This window comes from Rattus norvegicus, chromosome 7 (assembly GCF_021556685.1).
Source record: "Rattus norvegicus strain SHRSP/BbbUtx chromosome 7, alternate assembly SHRSP_T2T, whole genome shotgun sequence".
Classification (NCBI taxonomy): Eukaryota; Metazoa; Chordata; class Mammalia; order Rodentia; family Muridae; genus Rattus; species Rattus norvegicus.
In genome coordinates this window covers 6,420,936-6,447,463 of record NC_141540.1, presented here as the reverse complement: position 1 = coordinate 6,447,463, position 26,528 = coordinate 6,420,936, and the positions used below count along the sequence as shown (strand labels likewise).

General features: G+C 41.1%; 1 protein-coding gene across 8 annotated transcripts in view; it reads right to left on the bottom strand.

Annotated features, from left to right (window-relative positions):
• The window catches only part of Sarnp (SAP domain containing ribonucleoprotein), a 60,841-nt gene that overhangs the window by 14,611 nt on the left and 19,702 nt on the right, over positions 1–26,528 (bottom strand). For 6 of the 8 annotated variants that reach the window (NM_001033070.1, XM_087557687.1, XM_087557686.1 and 3 more), the window contains 5 exon segments: positions 17,274–17,342; positions 19,207–19,232; positions 21,050–21,078; positions 21,533–21,606; positions 23,642–23,693. In NM_001033070.1, coding sequence (NP_001028242.1) covers positions 17,274–17,342; positions 19,207–19,232; positions 21,050–21,078; positions 21,533–21,606; positions 23,642–23,693 — 250 coding nt within the window. 8 annotated transcript variants of the gene reach the window in all.

The window sequence follows — 26,528 nt, the reverse complement described above, 5'->3', positions numbered from 1 at the left end:
AGGTAATAACAACTGAAATGTAAATAAGAAACACCCAATTTAATAAAGATGGAGAAAAAAGAAAAAAGCAAGTTTCTTTCAAAAAACCCAAAAGATACCCACACCAATAATTCTACCTCTAACAACAAAAATAGCAGGAAACAGCAATCAGTGTTCCTTAATGTCTCAGCATCAATGGACTCAATCCCCATAAAAAGACAGACTAACTGACTGGATACAATATCTCAACATCAATGGACTCAACCCCATAAAAAGACAGACTAACTGACTGGATACATAAGCAGGATCCAGTATTTTGCTGCATGCAGGAAATGTACCTCCGTGACAAAGACAGACACTATCTCAGAGTAAAAGGCTAGAAAGAAATTTTCCAAGCAAATGGTCCCAAGAAACAAGCTGGAGCAGCCATTCTAATATCGAATAAAATGAGACTTTCAATCAAAAGTTATCAAAAAAGATAAGGACGGACACTTAATACTTGTCAAAGGAAAAATCTACCATGATGCACTCTCAATCTGAATATCCATGCTCCAAATGCAAGGGCACCCAGATTCATAAAAGAAACCTTACTAAAGCTCAAAGCACACACTGCACCTCACACAGTAATAGTGGGAGACTTCAACAGCCCACTCGCATCAATAGAAACAGAAACCAAAAAGAAACACAGTAAAACTAACAGAAGTTATGAACCAAGTAGATTTAACAGATATCTACACAATATTTCATCCTAAAACAAAAGAATATACCTTCTTCTCAGCACCTCATGTTACCTTCTCTAAAACTGACCATATGACTGGACACAAAACAGGCCTCAACAGATACAAGAAGGTTGAAATAACCCCATGCATCTTATCAGATAACCATGCACTAAGACTGGTGTTCAATAACAACAAAAACAACAGAAAGTCCAAATACACATGGAAGCTGAACAACGATTTAATCAATGATAACTTGGCCAAGGAAGGACTAAAGAAAGAAATTAAAGACTTTTTAGAATTTAATGAAAATAAAGGCACAGCATACCCAAACTTATCGGACATAATGAAAGCAGTGCTAAGAGGAAAGCTCACAGCTCTGAGTGTCTCCAAAAAGGAATTGGAAAGAGCATACATCAGCAGCTTGACAGCACACCTAAAAGCTCTAGAACAAAAAGAGGCAAACACACCAAAGAGGAGAAGAAGGCAGGAAATAATCAAACTCAGGGCTGAAATCAACCAAGTAGAAACAAAAAGAACTACACAAAGAATCAACAAAACCAGGAGCTGGTTCTTTGAGAAAACCAACAAGATACACAAACCTTTAGCCAAACTAACCAGAGGGCACAAAGACAGTATCCAAATTAACACAATCAGAAATGAAAAGGGAGACATAACAATAGAAACTGAAGAAATTAAAAAAAAATCATCAGATCCTACTACAAAACCCTATACTTAACAAATCTGGAAAATCTGAGTGAAATGGACAATTTTATAGACAGATGCCAGGTTCCGAAGTTAAATGAGGATCAGATAAATCATCTAAACAGCCCCATAACTCCTAAAGAAATAGAAGCAGTCATTAAAAGTCTCCCAACAAAAAAAAGTCCATGACCAGATGGGTTTAGTGCAGAATTTTATCAGACCTTCAAAGACCGAATACCAATACTCTTCAAACTATACCACAAAATAGAAATAGAAGAAACACTACCAAATTCGTTCTACGAAGCCACAATTACACTTATACCTAAACCACACAAAGACCCAACAAAGAAAAAGAACTTCAGATGGATTTCCCTCGTGAATATTGATGCAAAAATACTCAATAAGATTCTCCCAAACAGAATCCAAGAACACATCAAAATGATCATCCATCATGATCAAGTAGGCTTCATCCCAGGGATGCAGGGATGGTTCAATATACGAAATCCATCAACATAATCCACTATACAAACAAATTCAAAGTCCTAGTCAGAGCAATTAGACAACAAAAGGAGGTCAAAGGGATACAAACTGGAAAGGAAGAAATTAAACTATTACTATTTACAGATGATAGGATAGTATACTTAAATGACCCACAAAATTCCACCAGAGAACTCCTAAACCTGATAAACAACTTCAGCAAAGTGGCTAGGTATAAAACTGACACACATGGTATGCACTCTCAGATAAGTGGATATTAGCCCAAAAGCTCAGAATACCCAAGATACAATTCACAGACCACATGAAGCTCAAGAAAAAAGACCAAATTATGGATGCTTCAGTCCTTTTTTGAAGGGGGAACAACATACTCATGGGAGGTAGAAGGTAGGAGAAACATGGGAGGAAGAGAGGTGGGGGAGGATAAAGGGGGGCAGGATCAGGAATGGGAAGAGGATGATATACAGAGGGTCAGAAATTTGAACAGAGGAGTGTAGCAATGGGGGACGTAGAACTGGGGGGCAAGTACCACATGCCAGGAAAGCAAGAAGCTCCCAGGACCCAATGGGGATGAAATTAGCTGAAATGCCCAACAAAGGGGAGGGAGAACCTGTAGAGACCATATCCTGAGGTTAGGTAAGGCCCCTGGGTTGGGGGATGGGGCTACCCACTCATCTCCAAATTTTTAACCTAGAATTCTTCCTGTCTAAAGGAAATGTAGAGACAAAGTGTGGAACAAAAACTGAAGGAAAGGCCATCCAAAGACTGCCCCACTTTGGGATCCATTCCATATACAGGAACCAAACCTAAGCAATATTGCAGATTCCAAGAAGTGCTTGCTTACAGGGACCCATGGTCCCAGCAGCATATGCAGCAGAGGATGGCCTTGTTTTGCATCAATGGGAAGAGAGGCCCTTGGTCCTGGTGAAGGCTCAATGCCCCAGTATAAGAGAATGCCAGGGTGGGGAGGCAGTAGTGTGTAGGGGAGCACCCTCATAGAAGTAAGGGGAGGAGGGATGGGATGGGACTTTCTGTGGAGGGGAAACCGGTAAATGGGATAACATTTGAAATGTAAATAAATAAAATGTCAATTAAAAAAAAACTTTGAGGGCTGGAGAGATGGCTCAGCGGTTAAGAGCACTGACTGCTTTTCCAGAGGTCCTGAATTCAAATCCCAGCAACCATGGTGGCTCACAATCATCTGCAATTGGATCTGATGCCCTTTTCTGGTGTGTCTGAAAACAATAACATTGTACTCATACACACAAAAAAATAAACCTTAAAAAAAAAACCTTTTAAAAAATGAATTAGACTAGGAAAAAAAGGAGATTGCACATAACAGGAGTTGTCAAGGTCAGGGATGGTATCATTTCAGAAAGGATTAAGGTTCTCATAGAACTATAAGTTGATTCTTTTTTTTTTTCTTTTTCTTTTTTCTTTTTTTTCCCGGAGCTGGGGACCGAACCCAGGGCCTTGCGCTTGCTAGGCAAGCGCTCTACCACTGAGCTAAATCCCCAACCCCTATAAGTTGATTCTTGTAAAAACAAATTATTCAAAGGGAAAAAAAATCTTATCTAACCTGAGTCATGTTTTCACTTCCTGTTTGGAAATGTGATTTTTTTCCCCATCCCAAAACATTCCAGCCATGATGTAAGGCAACCAGGAGATGTGGGACCCATGTTGCTATTTGAACTTTCAGCCTCTAAAACAATGAGCTAATAAGCAAGTTTCTTTATCAAGTTACTCAGCCTCCAGTGTTTTCTTACAGTAATAGGAGACAAGACTGTTAAGATATAGGACTGAGAACGACTAAAGACTTTTAAGTAGGGCCTCGTTCCCTCTAAGTCCAGTGAAAAGGTCAGGCATGGTGATGAATAGTAGTGGGTTTATTTTTTTTATTTTTTATTTTTTATTTTTTTGGAGCTGGGGACCAAACCCAGGGCCTTAGCGCTCTACCACTGAGCTAAATCCCCAACCCTCATAGTAGTGGGTCTAATACCGGCATTTAGGAGAAAGAATCAGGAAGACTGTGCTACACAGTGAGTTCCTGGCCACTGTGAGAGACATAACTAAAGTCTAAGATGGCTGAGTCACAGTGAAGTATTTGCTGTATATAAGTTCAATCCCGGCACCCGGCACATAAAACACTGGGTAAGGAGCTGAATCAAAAGAGACAGGAGGATGGATCTCTAGGGGTTTACTGGCTCCAAGTCACCCTAACCTACTCGGCAAGCTCTGTGCAGGCCAAAGACAGACAGAAGACACAGTGCAGCCAGCCAGAGGGCTTGACTGATAAAAGCCCTTGTCACATCTGTCCACTTGAGCATGATTCCTGGTACCCACATAGTAGGAAAGAACTGATTCCTTCCAAGTTGTCCTGTGAAAAATTTGCTAAGAAAGTCAAGGGCTTGCTTGAACTATCCAGTAAAGTCACAGAAAGCTCTAAATAATATGAAACTTAAAAAGTTCTAACGATTATTTTATGTGTTTTCCCTGAACATGCCTGTCATCATATGTGTGTTAGTGAGCAGAGACCTGAAGAGGGTGTGGGATCTCCTGGAACCGTACTTTGTTTTACTTTGCTGTAAACCACTTGCAGGTCTGAACCTGTGCCTCAAGAAGAGCAGCCAGTGTGCTTGTAACTACTAAGCTGTTTCTCCTGCCCACGAAAAGACAAGAGGCAAGTATAACCATCTGCCAGAGGCCCTAGATACTCTCCAAGCAGTTGTGAACTCCAATCTACCTCGGAACTGGGGAGACGATCTCAGCTTACACCGAGTGGGTGGGAGCTGGCCCTTCTCCGGCAGTGGTTTAGAGAAGCAGGCTACAGCAGAGTAAGGTGGGCCTACCACACCCTGTAACCTCAGCAGCCTGGGCGGGGGGTGCTGAGGCCTCAGCTGCTGGTGACTAGGCATAGTTAGGAAAGATGGTAAAAGAGGAGATAACAAAATAGGATAAATAACTAAGTGTTTTTTAGGTTCTGACCTAAGTATATGCTGGTTCTCCATAAACAGTGCTGAAGAAAGCAGTTGGTATAGTCCTTTAGTTTGTTTGTTTGAGACGGTCTTTTTATGTAGCCCTACCTGTCCTGGAATTTTCTACACAGCCGAGCTCCTCTTGCTGGGATCAAAGGCAGGCAGGAGGTGCCGAGCCAGGCTTTTTGTTCTCATTTTTGAATGTGCTTCTGTGAGATTCTTCTAGGTTAGATTCTTGTTTAAACTTTATATTTTTGTTTAAATCCCAAGAATTCATATCTACAGGCATGTCTCTGAGTATTCCAAAACCAGAGGCCAAAGCAAAGATAATCAAGAGGCCTACAGATGCACAGGGATGTTCCAATACATTATACTTGAGTCCCAACCAACAAACTGCCTTTGTCCCTGTGATCATAGCAGCCATTTCTCTAGGCAGTCAGGGCAGCTATCCAGCATTCTGTGCTCACTCAATTTAGCCCACCTCTTCAAACAGCCAGAGCGACCGAGCGAGCACCAGCCAGATCTTAGACTGTCAGCTTATTTTCCTCCCTTTGCAACTTCTTTTCTAGTGAGTACAGTCAAGGTTTCTTAGGGGCTACGAGACAGGGATGAATGCTACACAACCACTTAACCACTGGGCATTATCAGAAGAAACCATTACGCTCCTAGTATCACCAAAACTGAGTCTACAGTAGGTATTCATCAGATTACTCAACTACTAAAAAGGGCAAGCAGCTTCTAAGGAAAAAAAGGGTCTTGTTCTTGACCAAAATACTAATCTGCATGCTTCTATTTGCTTGGTGTTATACACAGTATCTCAATCTTATAATAATCCTATGAATCAGGCACCAGAAACAATTTCACTTCATAAACAGGAAAGTCAGGCTTAAAGAGATTAAGTACCTTATAGAACAAATCTCACTAACTGTAAGCAGCAGAATCAGCCAGGAGTGGAATCCTAAACACTTAAGAAAACACTTTTCCTAATTTGCTGTTTTACATAAACACATCAATTTTCCAAAGCTGCATTTAATTCCCAAAGCAGAGAGATAACAAGATCATGACCTAGAAGTCCCTGTCAATTATTTTTACCCACACCCACAGTAGTCATATCACCGTGTCAATACTAGGGTCCTATCTCCTGTCACACCAAAACTGCTTTGTACTTTCTAAGTCTGTGGGGAAAGACTCCAACAGTGACCTCGAGGTGACCTTTCCCAGATGAATCTGCACTAACTGTGCTAACCGGCTCTTCATCTGCTGAAATAGAATCCATTATTAAAAGCTTTCCAACCAAAAACCCCACTACATCTTCAGCACCCAAGGCAAGGCACCCAAGTTTTTGCTGATTGCCATTAAGATTAAAAACTAAAGAAAGCTGGGTGTGGTGGCACTTACCACCGGTCCCAGCACTGGGGAGACAGAGGCTGTCAGATCTCTGTGAGTTTGAGGCTGCCTGGTCTACAGACTGAGTTCCAGTACAGCCAGAGCTACACAGAGAAACCCTGTCTTGGAGGAGAGAAAACAAACAAACAAACAAAACAAAACAAAAAACAAAGAAAAACTAAATGGAGATTTCTTTCTTTCTTTTTTTTTAAAAAACATTTATTTATTTCATAGCTGTCTTTCAGATACACTAGAAGAGGGCATCGGATCCCATTACAGATGGTTGTGAGCCACCATGTGGTTGCTGGGAATTGAACTCAGGACCTCTGGTAGAGCAGTCAGTGCTTTTAACCACTGAGCCATCTCTCCAGCCCGACTTTTTTTCTTAAAAAAAAAAAAAAAAAAAAAAAAAACCAGCCAGTTTTTAGGGGGAATCAAAAGAACATTTTCATTGGTAGGAGGAAGGACTAGACCAACAGTAACTACCACTATGAACTTTTTAAAAAGACTTTAATGCCACCCAAAATAAGCACCTGAACAGACTCAAGACACAAATGATAAACTAGAGCTGAAACGGCATTATGGAAATCACAAACCTCGGCGTTACTTCTTTACAAATCCCACTATAAAACCTACATTCATCTGGAACATAAGGAGCCAGCCCCATTTGTTGGTATTTATTACTATTATTACATTGTTATTAGTACTATGCGCTAACTGTGCATTAGTATTATGTACTAATGTACTTATGGGGGCACCTGAGGTCATAGGTCACCTCTGTACTGTTGGTTTTCTTCCACTTTTTGTGCACTGTGGGAGTGGAACTCAGGTCATGAGTGCCTTTACTCACTGAATCCTCACCCCAACCCTTTGGTTTTTTTGAGAAGGTTTTCTGTAGCCTAGGCTGGCCTCGAACTCTAGATCCTCTTCCCAAGTGCTTCTATTGCAGGTAAGTGCCACCATGAGATAAGGGGAGAGAGGGGGGGGAGGAGGGGGGGGAGGGGAGGGACACAAGCAAGACACACAAAAATCTCATTTATGATTTAATAATTGTACAGAAGATGAGTGTGTACCCATATAAAAAGAACAGGGGTGGGGTTGGGGATTTAGCTCAGTGGTAGAGCGCTTGCCTAGCAAGCGCAAGGTCCTGGGTTTGATCCCCAGCTCCGAAAAAAAGAAGAAAAAAAAAAAAAAAGAACAGGGGTGGTGGCAAGATGGCTGAGCAGGTAAAGGCCCTTGCTGTCAAGTCTGATGATCTGAGTTCAGTCTCCGGGACCCTCCTGCTAGAGGGAGTAAAAAAACTCACACAAGAAAAATGACCAGTGCCAGGAAGTGATGGGCGCTCCTTTAGTCCCAGCACTTGGGCTGGCAAAGGCAGATGGATCTCAGAGTTTGAAGCAAGCCTGGTTTACAGAGGGAGTTCCAGGATAGCCTCCAGTACAAAGAGAAACTCTGTCTCAAAAAAACAAAAATAAAAAAAAAAACAAAACAATCTATATATATATATATATATATATATATATATATATATATATATATGAAACAAACATATATATATATATGAAATAAGGAGAGAGAGAGTGAAATCAACAGAACAGGACAGGGCGGCTCATGCCTGTAACTCTAGCACTCAGTACAATGAGAGCCATCACAACCTTAAGACAAGCCTTGGCTATAGAATGAGACCATTGCCAAAAGAGAGGAAAAGGAGAAAGAAAAAAGAGAGCAGAGAAGAAGGTGTAATCTGCATTTGCTAAGCTTTCACGAATCACTATCACTGTTTTTAAACATGTATTTTATTTGAAGGTTTATTTTTATTTTTAAATTGTGTGAATAATTTGTACACGCCTGAGGAGGCCAGAAGAGGGCATCAGACTCCCTGAAATTGTGACTTCAAGGCCTTTATAAATTGCCCACATAGGTTTGGGGAATATAACTCAGGTCCTCTGCAGCAGTGCAAACCAAGGTTTTTCAAAACTGACTTCTAATCCTTGTTTTCCTTTTACATTTACAATGTCTTCAAGGACTATTAAGGAAAAGGACCCATTGAAGGAATGACTAAGACCCTCAAGAGTGTTCTAAATCACATGTACAAAAAGGTGTTTCACATGTAAGAACTATCATATCAGGTAAACATGACACACTGGTTGTGTTCTGTTGCATTGTATTGCACTGTCTTGTACTGTACTGTATTGTAATGGTTACTGTTGTTGGGTTTGGTTTTTATCAGGGTTTCACTCTGCAGCCCACACACACACACACACACACACACACACACACACACACACAAAATACAGGTATAATGTAGGAAAATACCTTATCTGTGGCTTTACACAATCTAAATTAATCCCTTCTATTCAATTTTCCAAAGTGTAAGTGGCACTTTACCTGCAAATAAGCATATCAGCTAGATGTCCTATAGAATTTTAAAAATTATTTACTTATTTTATGTATATGAGTACACTGGAGCTCTCTTCAGACACACCAGAAGAGGGCATCAGGTCATACTGCAGATGGTTGTGAGCCACCATGTGGTTGCTGGGATTTGAATTCAGGACCTCTGGAAGTGTTATTAACCACTGAGCCATCTCTCCAGTCCCCTTAGCAGAATTTAATATTCAAGAAAATACCCTTTAGACTGAATAGTTTCACAGCAAAGGTCGAATGGAGAAAAAGATTTTGCCTTACCACAATCTTGGAAATGATTAAAGAAACACAAAAAATAAAGGCAGTTTCTACTTCCAATTAACATTTTTCTCCCTCAATGTTTTCACCATCTAACTACGTAAGTAACCTGAACTGTTGTACATTAACTATCTTAATAAATTATCTTGAAAGCACTCTAACAATAAACTTAGAGCCATGAAAAAAAAAAAAGGGTCTTTTCTTCACTTGGCAAGAAGCAAGTGCAAGTTTATAATTTCTTAAACACTTTAACTTCTCTTTTAGCCCACCACCCAACAGAGGCAGTAGAAAAGAAAGGATATGGGGAAGTCTGTTTAGAAAGGTTCTTTGGAGCAACTGTCAGCTATGCTGTCTAAAACTCGACAGTTCAGTTTACTGTTAAAGACAGAAGCTCGATCTACTTGCAAACACTTCACAGACACACCAAGTCTCACTCAGGAGTCAGGGTAACAAAGAAAGCGACCATGATGAAACAACCTAGCAGAGACATCCAGGAGTCAACACGAGTCAACAAGAGAGACCAAGAAAAGTGCCAAGAAAAGTTCTCAGCTACGCCTTTTCAGAAAAACAAAGATCAACAAAGATGTGAGATCCACAAGCGTTACACAGCTAGCTCTATAAACAAGCCATGCTCAGCCTCCGTCACCGTCCATTGAGTTCTACTTATACCCTCCAAACATGACATGTCCTCCACAGGCCTTGCCTCAGCATATGTCTTGCTTCAATATCTACATCTGTCTCTGCTAACATCAATCTGTCAATCAGCCTGAACCCACGGAAGTGACAAACACTATAACACAATACCAAAGATTTTTGATGTGTTCTCTCTATGGAGTCCCAACAAGTTCAACCCAACTCCACAATATAAGACCAATACGTGTATGTTGTTAACAAAAAACCTTTTATCACATGTCCTTGCATGTACTTACTGTAACAGAACATCCTTCATCTATGTCTACTTTAGCTAAACATTCCTTCATGAGTCTGCCTTAGCCTTTTACCTATGTCCACTTCAATCAAACGTTCCTTCACATGTCTGCCCCAGCGAAACACCATCCAACCGACTTTCCAAAGAACCTTCAAGCTTCCACTTTGGAAGTTCATTTGTAATTTGCTCAGTCGTTTCTTTTGTGTATGTGCATTTGCCCAGATGGGACTTTGAGGTTTTTCTGAAGCACATGAGCATCTGCAGGGTCTAGAAAGGGTTAGGAATGTAATTTAGTGGTAACAGCATTTGCCTAGCCTCTTTGGGGCCTTGGGTTTAGTCCATGATACTGTAGAAAGGAGAAGGAGAAGGAAAGAAGAAAAGCCACAAGTACTGAGATGGAAGAAAGAAACACTTTGAAATCCAGAGAGAATAAAACCAGTATCAGAGGCAAGTACTTGAGAGCAAAATGATATGGCTGCAGAATTTACTCCACCCAAGCGTGGTATAAAGGGCATGCTTCTAATCCTAGGACCTGGGAGACAGAGGCAGGAGGACTTCTGTGAGTTCAAGATCAGTTGGGTCTACAGTGTAAGCTCCAATACAGCCAGAACCACACAGTATCTCAAAACAAACAAAACCGAAACATTAACAAAACATAATTTTCCCTGCCCTAAATACACAGGGATTGTTTTAAATTATCTCAAGTGTCCTAAGGGAGCAAAATGGAGGCACTAGATTATAAGTACATATTCAAGAGCTCTTGACAAGTTTCCACTGCATCCGGGTACAGAAATCATCTTTGTGAATTGTGTAAAAGCATAACCTATCAATAAAAAGCCTATGGCCAATGAGCCGAGGCAGGAAATGGGAGGTGGGAGTTCCAGTAAGGGGTTTGGGGTTATAGGAAAGAGTCAGAGGTGGGAGGAGATAGATGATAAACCTGAAGAAAGGTAACTAACCAGTGGAAGAACTAGAATAAACTGGATTATTGAGATATGAGCTAGTCTGGGGAATAGAGCAAAAGTTTATGACCTAAGCATTAATTCATGAAATACGAAGTCTCTGAGTGAGGTGGAGAGGGTAACCCCAAGGTTACAGCAACCTAAATTACGGCTAGGAATTAAGTACACAGTAGATTACACCTGCAGTAATTGGCAGCTAATACAGCAGATTTTTAAAAAAGTGACTGTCTCCTTTTTCCAGCAGAATACCAACATTAATATCTCTATCCAAAAATGAGTTTAAACTTTTGTTCATTTCCAAACTCAACTTTAAAGTGAAGACCAAATTTAAAAGAACATTTTTCAAACTTTGCTAGTTTTATCTTGAATACACAAACACTGCTCCTAAACTGTGCTGAGGCTGTTTGCTCTGCCAAAGGGTGTCAGCCACGGTAATGCAGCTGCGCCCTGTGAGCAGGAGTTCTAACACGCAAACATTCATAGGCTTCAATCTTGCCAGTACCACTCTAGTTCATAAAAAGAAACCCCGAGAAACCAACAGTAGCCTCAAGTGCAATTCAGGCACATTGAAAAATTTCAAACTCAGAAATTCCCAAGAACACAAAAGTAGTTACTGGACTCAAATAAGAAAAACCCTTACTATTATCTTCAAAGCCCAAAGCTGCTTGTCCTTCTGCCGGTTAGTGCAACAAAGTGACTCTTCCATCGGCCCTCACACCACCTCAGGACAGATTCAAATCTGTCAATAGAAGGAACCTAAGATACTACAGCAAACCTCCCCTCAGGAACCATTCTTTTGGCCTGACTGAAGAGTCTTGGTGTGAGCTAGGACAGTTGTCTTCTCACCCTTTTTGTACACCAGTATGAGGATGTGAGCCCTTGAATATGTTAGTGCTTCACCACTGAGCTCTATCCACAGCAAATAAAACAACTAAGTAGCTGGTGCTTTCTATAAATGAATTATAATGAATTATAATATGCATTAAGATGTCAGAAGTTCTCAGACTAAACGAATTTAAGGTTGTAAGGCAAAAGGGCCTTACGATAGATTTCCTCACCCTACCATTATGTGACTGATGGCAGGATGAAAAGCAGAGTCCAGAGGACAATGGGAAATAAATACGACATGGCCTTGACTTCCCACACATCAACCTCTTGTGTGAGGCTCACAGAATATCAAAAGGACAGGCATTATGGGACTAGAAATATGACTCCAACATTAAGAGCACTTGTTTTTGCAGAGTGTTGGGAGCAGAACACAAAAGTACTTATGCCCACAGTTCTCCAAAGAAACCAGGAGTGCTAAGTACTGCAGGATTGTTCCTCCGACAGGAAAGACGTAAAAACCCCGTTTTTACATCCAGAAAACCAGGAACAGGAAATAATTAATAGCCTAATGATCTGCATTATCTGTAGAGCCAGTCCATATCAAGTTCCTACAACTAGGACCAGTGTATAATGACCCTTCATTATCTGTATAACCAGAGGCTCTCCTGAGCTCCCCAAAACACAACTAATAGGGGTGGCTAATAGCCCAAATGACCTCCATGTTATCTGTAGGGCTGATACCAGGCCAGTCCCTTCCTGAGGCCCTTACGCTAGTGCAGGCAGCCTATCTATAGACAGGTATCTTCTTGGAAGAAATATATACCGAGTTGTGTTTTGATGTAGTTATGGTTCCTTACACACTAGAGATTGTATTACACCAGGAAACCTTTCCTAAATAACTGTTTATTACATTTGTTGGGAGTAAACTGCCTAGGGTCATACTCCTTAAGTCTTGATCCAGGTTGAAGTCAACATGAATGAAGTTTTCACCCTCATCTCTTGTGGTTCACTCCCCTGCCTGCTATGATCACCTATAAAAGTTATCCCTCAGAAAAGGACTTGCATTTGATTCCCAACACTTATATCGTAGTTCAAAACCATCCATAACCTCCTGTTCTAGGGAATCTGAAATCTGACAGTGTCTTCTTTGAGTTCAAAGCTAACTAGGTGTACATATCTAGTTGTAGGCTCGTCAGGTCTACACAGTGAGACCCTGCTTTTAGAGGAAGCTGTCAGTTATTAATCAATTGTATTTGAATGGTACTCATGTGTATAAACTACTACACTCCTTACCAATACAATGATCAGTAATATTAGCTTCTTGAGTGTTAATACCTTAAACTTTTCTAAGCTTCTACAATTCATAGATCAGGAATCTTTGACAGCACAATTTCATACCAAAACCCCATCAGAATTGTAGCTATAGTTCCATAGTAGAGTGCTTGCTGAGAGTTCAATGCCCTATATATACTGCCAACAAAATTAAACCACACACACACACCCCCAGTAACACACACACCCCAGTAACACACACAATATAGCCTCATGCCCCAAACCAAACACACCATTATTTCCTTTTTTTTTTTTTGTGGTTCTTTTTTTTTTGGAGCTGGGGACCGAACCCAGGGCCTTGTGCTTGCTAGGCAAGCGCTCTACCACTGAGCTAAATCCCCAGCCCCCATTATTTCCTTTTACACAGAGTCTTATAGCACTTAAATTATAGCGTGTGTGAATGAAATGAAACATAAGTCAAAACATATGAAGACCTTAGTGGTTTCAACCATATAGTTCTTAAAAATGTTCTATCAAAATTTTCCAGGGCTGGCAAGATGGCTCAGCAGTTAAGAGCACTGATTGCTCTTCCAGAGGTCCTGAGTTCAATTCCCAGCAACCACATGGTGGTTGCCACAGCCATCTACAATGGGATCTGATGCCCTCTTCTGGTGTGTCTGAAGAGAGTGACAGTGTGTTCACAAAATAATTAAAAAAAAAAATTCCCAGACATGTAATTTATGAAAAACAGAGCAATCTACCAGCCATAATTATTGATATTAATGATACAGCATCCAAAATTTCACTTTGCTTCACCAAATTTTAAAATCAAACCGTCCTGGTCTCTTTGAGACTGGGTCTCATGGGTCCAAACTGGCCTCACAATGTGGCTGGCGATGACCCTGAACCTCAGACCCTCCATTTCTACCTCTTAAGAGTTACTGTTGGAAAGCCCCACCACACCCAGTTTACAAAGTGGTGGGAATGCAGCTGAGTGATCCAGCATTCCACCAATTAAGCTACAGTCTCATCCCTAAACAATCTCCCCCCTAAATCATGGCCAAGTTAAGTGTGTCTTATCTGCCAGGAGTGGTGGTGAGTGTCTTTAATCCCAGCACTTTGGGAGGCAGCGAAGGGGGGGAATGAGTTCAAGGCCAGCCTGGCCTACAGAGCAAGTTCTAGAATAGACAGGGATATAGAAAACCTTGACTCAAAAAACCTAATTTTTTTTTTTAAAGTATGTTTAATCTTAGGGCGGAGTGGGAAAGCATGACAAACAAAGCAAAGAAAAACCATTACAATTTAGTTCAAGTTAAGATTATCTTTTTAAGAAAAAAAATCCATTCTGCCCCCTTCTTCCAAATTCCTATACCCAAATGGTTCAATTAAAATTGAATGGCACATATAATGATATCACTGGAAGTACATAAGAAGTAGAAAATGTTGGGGGAGGGGAATAGTGGAAGGAAGAGAAGATTTCTCTGTTACAGATAAAGGACAAGTTCAGTTCAGTTCAGTTCCCCACCCTACAGAAGGACCAGATGAATGGATAGACAGAGGTCAGAGAATGTCCCCTCTACTATCTATCTCTCTTTCATCAGCTCCTTGCCCTCCCTCAAAGTTTGTTCTACTAGGCCAGTAAAAAGAATAGGTTTTTGTTTTATTTTTAACCTTAAACAGGTGGAGAAAAATAAGGAAAAACAGACAGAGGATTCTGCATTGCCTCTCTAATTTTGAGACAGTGTATTATGTAGCCCATTCTAGTCTTGGACTTGCTATGCAGTGATCACCAGGAGCTCCTGACCCTCCTACCTCATACCCTCAAAACTGTAGAGACAGTCTCTTACGTATCGTGTGGAAGCATCATCTGTCAGTAAAAAGCTTATGGCCTAATTAGCAAAAGGTAGGAAATAAGAGGTTGGGAATCCGGAGAAGTCTCATGGGAGATACAGACTGTGAGGAGAGGTGGTCAGCCATGTGGCACACATAAAATACAAAAAACAGGTTATATAAGTTACAAGCTAATCAGGTAACAAGCCCAAGCTATGGCCTAGGCATCTATTCATAAATAAGTAAGTCTCAAAGTCATTATCTGGGAACTGGGCAGTTAGTAGAAAAGACAGAGTTACACAAAGTAACCACTTGTGTCAGAGGGTGAGACAACACACAGTGAAACTGACTCTTCTTTAGTGTCTCAACATACTTCAGGGACAATCTTCTCAAAATCAAGACTATTACACTTCTCACCACTGGCCAATAATGAGCATGTGGGGCGTGTATGTGCGCGCGCAAGTGTGCATGTGGTGTGCTGTGTGTGTGTGTTTATGAAAATACCTAGGAATATACCTAGGGTCAGGGTAGAGTGCTTGAAAAGCACATACAAGGCAGGCACTGTACTCGGTCACTAGCCTCATTACCACCCACCAACGCTAAGAATACAAAATCTAGAAAAGGATTAAGGATTACTTAGTAGGATAGTTGATCACAGGAAAAGCTCCAAATGTAGGAAAACCTGGCAATATTTCAGAAGAGAAAAGAAAGATAAACTAAAATTAGTAAGGCTACAGATGCTTCTTTCCCCTCCACAAAAATCATTAACGCTTGCCCCATGTATTCCTGAGAAGGAAGAAAAACAAATATTCCAGTGTTCTTAGACGTGCTTTTCATCTTTTTAATCAACATGCATTTTGTTCAACTTCCAAAAATATTAAGCTTTACTTTCCCAAGTATGTCAATGTGTAATAAAGCAAAACTACTAAAGGCAGACAGACTTGTTAATATACAGACCTAATCCAGGCTTGGTTGGTTACTTTTTCAGATTTAGTTTTTAGCAAAATCCATGTCCTTTGACCATAAATAATCAATTGAACTGATTGTCTTCATTCCTATCCAACTGCTGCTTTTTTTGCTATCACCAAGTCCCATCTACCAATAGGACTTATGCAAACACGTCTTTTGGAGCCAAGGAAAACTGACAGAAGAAGAAATGATCAGTCACACTCAGACTGAAAAACAAGACAGTGAGGGGTTGGGGATTTAGCTCAGTGGTAGAGCGCTTGCCTAGCAAGCGTAAGGCCCTGGGTTCGGTCCCCAGCTCCGAAAAAAAAGAAAGGAAGAAAAAAAACAAAAACAAAAACAAAAACAAGACAATGAGTAGTTAGCCAGGCCTTATCTATTTATGTGGGTTTATTTTATTGAGGAATGGTTTGTTAGCTTATCATGACCATGGGGCTTCAATGAGAAAACTTTTGTATAAATATTGTCTAAATGCCAGTGCCACCCTCTGGTATCACCTCCCTCATCCTAAACCAATAGCAGTCTATTCACTGAGAACTGAAGTAGAGACAGGACTAGACATGACTCTCACTAAACAAAGAGAAAGAGGGAAGATATCCTACAGATGGGAGAATAAGAGGGAAAACAGAGCCCTTTAAATTCCTGTGTAATACCTAACGTGTATGACACAGTTAGCGAGCTAAAAACTGAAATGTATGTGCACCCATGAAGTCAGCCAAGGACTGAAAACAAAGTTTCTTCAGACTGTTAATGTGTCATCTATGGTATGAAGAGATAAGCAGACTGGGATTTTAAAAAGGGCCGGGGAGACATATACCCACAAGATGCCCCAACATACAACAAAGACACGTGCTCCACTATGATCACAGCAGCCTTATTTATAATAACCAGAAGCTGGAAAGAACCCAGACGCCCTTCAACAGAGGAATGGATACAGAAAATGTGGTATATCTACACAATGGAATATGTGGAGGGGGGCTTAGGGGGATGTTGGCGTGAAACCGGGAAGGGGAATAACAATTGAAATGTAAATAAGAAATACTCAAGTTAATAAAGATGGAAAAAATAAATAAATTTTTTTTAAAAAAGGGCCGGGCGCAGGGCAGGGGGTCATAAGCATTCCTATATGAACTCCCAATGCTGTTCTAGGTACATGTTTTCTTTTACTCCCATTACACTTGTACCAGGATAGTTAGAGCAGGCAGTAACAGCACTGTAGGCCACAGCATTGTTTCAAAGACAGGGTCTCCCTACAGAGACCTGCCTGCCTCCCAAGCACTGGATTAAACTATATTCAACAGTATATGGAAGAGAAGTAGGCTGTTTTAGTAGTCTGGATAAAAGGTGTGAAAATAATCTATTGAACAAAATTATTTTGTTAAATACCTCATCTGATGTAATCAATAGTGGGCAATGATATTCAAATGATATAAAAAAAAAAAGTGCTAAAAAGCCAGCTTCACAAAATGACTGCCCAAGAGTTGTTTCAAAATTCCTATGCTGTTCTAATAGTCTAAAAACAGAAATTACAGGTGACATATATTACCTTTCTAGAGATGGAAGAGACATTCAAACCAAATCTCTGTGCTCTTTCCTTTAGTTTATCCAGGTTAACCTACAAAAATAGGGACACATTAAAAAAAAAAAAACGAAAACAAAACCAAGGCAGACACTATAGTTCAAAGCTGAGTTCAAATTTGTCTTCCTGGAATCAAACATACCACGTGCCAAACTCAGTAACTAAGTGACAGAAATCCTTCCCAATGATAACTAAAAAGCCTCTTCTGAAATAGACGGTGAAGGACTCAGCTCTCTCACCCTACTCATCAAGGGCAGCAAGAGCCTGGAAGAGCTTAAGACCAAAGTAGGCTAAACAGTGCTCAAAAAACACCAGATATAAAAACCATCATCATCCGGGCTGGAGAGGTGGCTCAGCGGTTAAGAGCACTGACTGCTCTTCCAGAGGTCCTGAGTTCAATTCCCAGCGACCACATGGTGGCTCACAACCATCTGTAATGAGATCTGATGCCCTCTTCTGCTGTGTCTGAAGACAGCGACAGTGTACTTACATATAATAAATAAATAAATCTTAAAAAAAAAAACATCACCACTCTAAGTAAGTCCACTATTCACAGTCCAAACTCATTAATTCACACCAAAGAATCTCTAAAAGTAGACTGGTTTTAGTTTTCTGAGACAGGCTCTTCTTCTACGAAGCCCAAGATAGCCTTCAAATCACTATGTATCCCAGCAGAGTCTCAAACTTATAGTAATCCTCCTGCCTCAGCCTCCTGAATGCTGGGATTACAAGCGCATCACACTAAACTCTGATAAATGATGTATCTTAAAGGAAAGGTAAAACTTCTCAACTTTATAAAACAAATGATACTACTTGACACAATTCTTTCCTCTTTTCTTAGAAGCCTTGGTACAATCATTTCTAACATATTAAATAATAATAAAATATTTCAATTTCAGTTACAATTTTGACTGTGGCATGAGTTGAGAGTTGAATCTATTTTATCACAACACTATTTTGAAAATTCACTGACTAATCACAATGGCCCAGAAAACACTACTCTAATTCTTCATTCTTTCCTCTCAAATATATGTGTATAACACATATATATACATTGTTTTGTTTTGTTTTGTTTTTTTGTGACATCTGACCATGTAGCCTTAGCTTGCTTAGAATTCACAGGCTGACCTCAAACTGCATAGAGATTTACCTGCCTCTGTCTCCCAAGTGCTAGGATTAAGAATTAGAAGCTAGGCGGTGGTGGGCACACACTTTTAATCCCAGTACTCAAGGCAAAGGTAGAGAGGCAGAGAGGCAGAAGCAGAAGCAAAAGCAGGCAGATGAGGGAAGCCTGGTCTACAGAGCAAGTTCCTGGATAGCCAGGGCTATACAGAGAAACCCTGTTTTTAAAAAACAAAACAAAATGAAAATATTTTTTTAAAAAAAGAATTAGACTAAAAGCTACTAGATAAGGCCTAAAACTTCAGGGTCATAAAACAAAGGGCTAGCCTTTAGCTAACGAAAATCTATTTATCCTTTCAAAGTAAAGGCTGGTAGGGAAGGTTATCTATAGGAACTTTAGTATGTGGCAAGCTTTCTAACTTCCCCACTTCAAACACTTAGAATTCAGGGCAAACTATACTGCAAAGTTACCAAACTCTTGACCTCAAGTCCCCTCTAATCTGACAGAGACTCAATCTTCAAAACTGTACAGAATTAAGATCTAGCTTTGTGGGGCTGGATCTGGGGCTTAAAAGCATCGGTTGCTCTTCCAGAAGACCTGGATTCAATTCCAACACCCACACAGCAGCTCACAACTGTCTGTGACTCAGAACTCAGGGAACCCAACATGCACCCAACAGACACACATGCAGGCAGAATACACAGTCACATAAAATAAAGGTTAAAAACTATTTTAAAAAAAATCTGGCCTTTTAAAAGATTAAAAAAGATTTCATACCATTGGCTTGGTGTCAGATGATAAACCTAAGGAAATAAAAATTAAGTTACTTAATATTTTTAAAATTTCACAAAGATTAAATCTTCAAATCAAATTAAACATAATACACAGGATAAAAACCCTTTAGACACACATAAGACTCTGTCTCAAAAATTAACTGATTCAAAAAAGAACAATCCGCACAAACAGAATATAAGTCACTTCCACAGACTGAGACGTTGGGCCTGTGAGAAGGCTCAGCAGATGAAGCTCTTGCTCCACATGCCTGGTGGTTCAGTCCCCAGAGCCCAAGTAAAAGTGGAGGAAGAGAATCAACTCCACATAGGTTATCTTCTAGATATTGGTTCAAAAACCAAAACATCCATCCATACAAAATATTAAAAACAAGCAATTACAGCATCGTCACTGAGGGTGGAGGTAAGGAAGCCCGGCCTGCTTCCTAATCACTCTATGCGCTCACACCTTTATTTCAAGATGTGAGCTCACAGCTCTCTGTTCCTGCCCCCATGCCTGGGGCCTGGGGCCTGGGGCCTGGGGCCTGGGGCCTGGGGCCTGGGGCCCTACCTCTGTTCCAACACTGTGGGCTCTTACCCCTCTGCAGCCATAAGCCAAAATAAATTCCTCCTGCCTCAAGCTGCCTTCCATCATGTGTTTTATCACATCAACAAAGAAGTAACTAGTACGGCATGTATGCAGTGGAGGATGAGAGCTTTGAACCCCAAATCCTTTATCCACTTCTCTTGCATGCTAGGCAAGCACACTACAAACTAAGGTACAGATCCAGCCACTAGGTCCTTTTTTTCTTCCTCAAGACAGGATTTCTCTGTGTAGCCCTGGCTGTCCTGGAACTCACTCTGTAGACCAGGCTGCCTTGAGCTCATAGATATCCACCTGCCTCTGCCTCCCAAGTGCTGGGATTAGAGGTGTGCACCACCATCGTCCTGGCTCTTGTTTTAAGATAGTTTTCTACTATATCACTGAGGCTGGATTTCAAAGGGCAATTCTCTTGCCTTAGTCTCCCAAGTGCAGGAATACCCTGCTATCCTCTACCTTAAAATGTCCTATTATTTTGTGTGTCCATGTGGAACCCAGAGGAAAACCTCAGGTATGGTTACCCGCATCTGTGTACTCTGTTCTGTTCTACTGAGAGACGGCCTCTCACCAATTATTGAGGATGACCAGCCAGAAGGCTCAGGTACCTGACCGGCCTCTGCCTGCCAACTACTAGGATTATAAGCACACATTACCTACCATAGCCTGCTTTTTTGTTTTCTCAATGTGAGTTCTTTTCAAGTACTTTACCCACGGAGCCATCTTCTCAGCTCTTAAAATACCATTAACATTCTACATCGTCCACTATACTACAGTTACACTGAACTAAATCGTACTGCATTGGATACATGGTTTTTCCAATTTATTGACCAGTATATATGATGCTAACATAAGCTTCATGGCTAAGTCTTTAAGTATATCAGAGGTTACTTCTTGGTAACTTCTTAAAAATAAAATTGTGAAGTTAAATATAGTCTCCTTCACTTTAACACTAGGTTTGCTCAGAGCACTAAAAAAGTACACAATAATTTTATGCTAGTAAGACACAAAAATAAGTGAACAAGTAGTAAAAATGTCTCAGAAGTCCTAGAAAAGAAAAACAAATGGTGAGGCCTGCTCTGTCCTCACTTCAGAGCACCCTCGTCACTACTCATGGGGTCTTAGGGCACACACAAATGCTACAGCCTCCTTAAGGGCTTCCAGAGCCAGCCCAGCAGCCTTAGCCTGCAGGGATGAGGTCTGAAGTAGGAAAGACAAAGTGAACCTTCTCAGAAGAGCCTCTGTTTCTCACCTTTTGTTGGAACTGAAGAAATTCCAAACCTGTAAGAAGAAAAAACAAGCTAAGTCTTAGGAGCTGTTCACACCCCTAGTTGTCTGTGTCCGTGTCAAGGGTGCATCACACTTCTTTCCTGTGATCTCAAACTTTGCAATCATTAGCTAATTCTAACAACCCCATGAAAGAGGTTCAGTTTACTCTCCTTCTCACCAGCAGTGCAGGAGTCCACTAAAGGAAATCCTCAGACTCAGGAGCAGCTGGCAGTTCCTGACGGTTACCTACCATAAAAGCCCTGACCAATGACGACAAAACCCAGTGTCTACCTACTACATCAAATCAGCAGAAATGAAATGTTCTGAGTATGGACCAGACTGTTCATTAAGTTCAATGGAAACACTTCTACTTAAAACAACAATTATAACTAGAAACAAGACTCTAACCCCTACACTGTTATAACCTCTCCCTCCACCTTGGATCCAAACAGGGAGAAGCACTCACCTCGCTGCCCGAGCAGCCTTCTTACTCTCCAAGCTTACAGGCACATTGAAACGTTCAGCCCTCTTCTGCATTCTCTAAGTGGTAATAAATGAAAAATGAAGAGAAAACTGTAATTTGTTTTTAAAAAAGTTGGTTAGGGTCATTTCTTAACTGAAAACACTGACAATCTCAGACCACATCAGGTAGTATCCATTCTAAGGCTTAACACAGCAATTGTTTCCAAAACACACACACACACACACACCACTCACTTATTGCATTCACATTCTCAAAAACAAAAAGAAATAAAATAAAATCCATATTCTATACAAACCCCAAAATACAGTTATATTTTGTTTGAAAAAGATAACGGGAGTGGGGGGAGGCGGGGGGCGGAAGGAGAGAGAGGGAGAAAGGGAGAGTAGGAGAGGGAGAGGGGGGAAGGAAAGGGAGAGGTGGAGGGGAGAGGGGGAAGGAAAGGGGAGAGGGGGAGGGAAAGGGAGAGGTGGAGGGGAGAGGGGGAAGGAAAGGGAGAGGTGGAGGGGAGGGGGGAGAGAGGCAGCGGAGGAGAGGAGAGGAGAGGAGAGGAGAGGAGAGGAGAGGGGAGGGGAGGGGAGGGGAGGGGAGGGGAGGGGAGAGGAGAGGAGAGGAGAGGAGAGGAGAGGAGAGGAGAGGAGAGGAGAGGAGAGGAGAGGAGAGGAGGAGAGGGAAAGAGAATGCACACACAGAGATCAAAAAAGCATTTTGGTTCCAGTACAGATAATCTAACAGTTAAAAACACAACCATCACCACCACCAACAACAAAAAATACTTCTTCCCTAAATTCTAAAAGAAGTGAATAAATCTCAACTATAAGCCAGGAATGGAGGCACACTCCCAGCACTCAAGAGGCAGAGGCTGGTGGATTTCTGAGTTTGAGGCCAGCCTGGTCTACATACTAAGTTCTAGGACAGCCAGGACTACAGAGAGAGAGACCCTGTCTCAAAACAACAGCAACAACAAAACCCTCTATTGTGAAAATACAAAAAACTAAACACAAGATCTCAAATGAAATGTTTCAAACATCTTAAGATAAGAATCCAAAGACATTGCACTCAACAGCTACCAACTAACAACTTAGAGGGACATCTACCATTGCACGTCCAGAGTGCACACGATCCTCTCAAACCCTACTCCTACACCTATAAACTTAGTAAGACTACAGTGCTACATGTAACAGATGACAACGCTCCTGAGTTGATGGAGAAAGAAACCTCAATCGTTACTATTCCCCCAACTCCCCTAGTAAACTTGTCTATGAATACATTATTTGCATGGATCAAGCTCAAGCTTTAGCCACAGGGACCTTTACCTACAGTGCCAACTTAACAGCCCTAAACAAAAAAAATTAAATAGTGATGAAGACAGAAGAAAAGGTTAAAAACAGAAACAACCAGGCATGGTGACACATACCTAGAATCCTAACACCCAGGAGACTGAAGTAGAAAGATTTTGTTTCGAGCCAGCCTAAGTTACATAGTAAGATGCTATTCTAAAGAAGAAAAAATAAAAATAAAAATAAAAACGGGGACTTGGTGGTTGAAAGTGCAGACTGTGCAAGTGTGATAACCTGAGCTAGAAGGTCCCAGACCCATGTAGAAGCCAAATGTGCTAGTGCACATCTACAGGCCAAGCGTTCCTGTTACAAGATGAGAGGTGGTTACCTGCTGGAAGCACAGGGGCCAGACAGCCTGAAGCAGACATGATAGCAGCATAAACAAGGACCCAACTAAGTCCAGCAAGATGGTTCAGTGAGTAATGTTCAATGCCAGGCCGGACAACCTAAGTTTATCTCTGGAACCCACAGGACATGCTAGAAGAGAACCAATTCCCCCAAGTTGTCCTCTGACTTACACAAGTGTGCGCTTGCGCTCACGCGGTCTCTCCCCTCCCTTCCTCTCCCCTCCCCCCTCCCCCACACCAATAGATAAAATGTAATTTAAAAAAATGTTTTTAAAGGAGCAACCTCTACCTCAACAAAGTGCAGGGCAAGAATCCACTATGAAAAACTGTCCTCTGTCCATCCGTCTACCATGGTATTTATGCATCCATATTCCTACCTCAATAAAAATTATAAAAAGAATACTTACCTCAGTTTGAGGTATTCCAGATGTAATTTTTACCACCTTCTTTTCTGATGCCCTAAAAAGACAGATTTTTAAAGGTCAGAAAACTGCTATCGTAATCCAAAACATTAGAAATGTGCAAGAATTCACCTGAGTTATGTCCTCTGCCCCACATGTGTCTACCACCCCTTATTCCAAAGAAACAGGAAGTCCATAAGAACGCTGGTTCCATGAACTGTCATCAACTGAGAAGAAAAATTAAAATAAAACTGTTTTAACTAAGGTTTGAGACACCATCAGCCAAGAAGTCAGGCTAAACACACTGGGCTGAAGGGATGCACACGGTAAGTCATTCCATTTGCTTTTAGGCACTTAACAGTTACTTTTGAACTAAGAACTAGATATCTAACCTTCTATTAATAGTTCTCAACTTTCATCACAATATTTAACCAGTGCTGCATCAGCCCTGTTTTCCCCTTTCTAAGTCCCTATTGCTCCCGTGGGATTTTAGCTCTAGCTGAAACCGCCCAAGCAGAACAAATAAAAATGCCACAGGAAGTGGGAAGAAGAAAGGGTAAGGAGGTGGGGGCTGAATTAGGAAAACATGGTAAGTTACTGGTCAAAAGGCTTAAGAGAAAACAAAAGAGGGGGACCCCAGGGGCAGGAGACGAAGTTCGGAAGTCCCCAGGGTAAATGGAAGGGCATTAACTCTCCAACAAACAACTCCCATAAAACTGTGGGTCATAACCAGTCTCATTAAGGTCCCTTATTTAGAGACATGGGCAGCTTTTGTTCCAATATCCCAAACACTTTTCCCATTTGATGCCCTGAAAGGTAGTAATGGTTTAATGACATTTTCAGAGGAAGCAATTCTGGAACACAACCTTACTCTCTCCTCCATCTTTTCGTTGTAAGTCCTTAGACTAACAGGCAAGCACAAATGCCCCCTGCTGTCCATAATGAAGTCCTACAAATATGTCTTGGCTCAGGGGAAAAAAAAAAATCCTTAAAACTAGAAATAGGAGTGTATTTACACATAACTTCAGGCCTAAAATGATGTAAAGAGATTTCCTTTTGTATATACAAGAGATTCAAATCAGCCCTGGAATGTTCAGACTGTTTGCTAACCCTCCCTTGTTTTCTGTTGCTGTTGTCTGATGAACCATGACCTCTCTCATTCAGCCAAAGCTATCTTCAAACTCCTCACTCTCTTGCCTCTCTCTCTCTCTAGCCTGAGCTTACAGGCACGCACTACTACACACTGCCCTACCTCTCCTACCTTTTTAATGCACGGTGTCACCTTGTAACCCTGGCTGGCCTGTAATTTCTAGTATAGACCAGGATGGCCTTGAACTCTGCCTGCCTCTGCTTCCTAAGTGTTGGGATTAAAAGTATGGTAACAGTCAGACATGGTAACACACACACACCTTTAGGTCCTGTATTTGAGACAGAGACAAGAGGATATCTGTGAGTTCAAGGCTAGACTAGTATATATACCAAATTCCAGGAGAGCCGGGGCTACAGAGACCCTGCCTCAAAAAACAAATACCAGTACTTAGGAGGCAGAGGCAAGGCCAGCCACAGCTATCTCACAGAGAATCCTTGACAAAACAAAACAAAACAGGCCTGATCCACCAGGCCCAGTAGAACTGTTTTTTTAATGAAAGTAGACTTCAAGTAAAACATAAACTGGGGTTGGGGATTTAGCTCAGTGGTAGAGCACTTGCCTAGCAAGCGCAAGGCCCTGGGTTCAGTCCTCAGCTCTGAAAAAAAAAAAAAAAGTAAATAAATAAACTTCTGTGACTTCTTTTTTCTAAGACAGGGGCAAAAGCTAGGTATGGTGACACATGCCTTTTAAATCCCAATCCTTGTGGCACAGGGGAAGCTCGAGCCAGTCTTTTCTATGATGTCCATGTTTTCACTTGGCTGAGAATGCCGTCGGTGTCTGATGCTTCTGCCCCCACTTCGAGAGTGCTGGACTGTGAACACGCAGCACTACATCTAGTCTCACTCAGGACTTAACCCAAACTCTGTACACACCAGGCACTCTACCAACTAAATCACAACCTCACCCGCCATTGTCACGGTTTGAAAAGCAACCATTACAGTAAACCTCAGAGTAAAAAGGGAACCAGAGAGGGAACTTTTCATATCATATACCAATTCCCTTAGACATGTTAAACCCAAGCAATACATACGAGTCACATCCTCATAGGATTCATGGGAAATCTCCACTCTTCATTGACTAGTTTCTCTCCTATCCAGTCACATACAAAAATATTTCCTTAAATAGAGACTCAAAATCTTTCCATATAGTTTCACCTAAAACCATAACTACTTCTCTGCAAAGCAAAATTACAATAGCATCCAATTTTTAATGTCCTTCTTTCAAAATCCATTAATCAGATTAAAGCTATCTGAAGAGATTTACACTTTACATATTCTAATATGATCCATTTTCAAAAAAACTATTTTTAACCCAAACAAGTTAATTATCACTACATTCATTTGCTGTTTTTATAAAAACTATTTCACTAAATCATCTTCTCTAGGTACTATATATAAGTCTATACTGCAGGCTGAAGAGTATAGACTGTATACTTAGTATACATGAGGCCCTCAGTTTAATCTTAGGATAAAAGTGGAGGAGGAAAAAATTAAAACAAACAAACAAAAAAAACAAAAATGCTCCAGAAAGTAGCTGTGGTTTGACTAGTAATAGCCCTACAGGTCCTACTAGGGCTCCAAGTGGCAGTACCTGACAGTTAGGAGGTATGGCCTTGTTGAAAGTCCCCCATAGGCTCATGTTTGGTCATAAGGGGGTGGCATTATTTGGAGGTATGTCTTGTTGGAGGAAAAGAGGGCTTTGAGGCTCCAAATCCTTAATCCAGGTGTATCAGTCAGGGTTCTC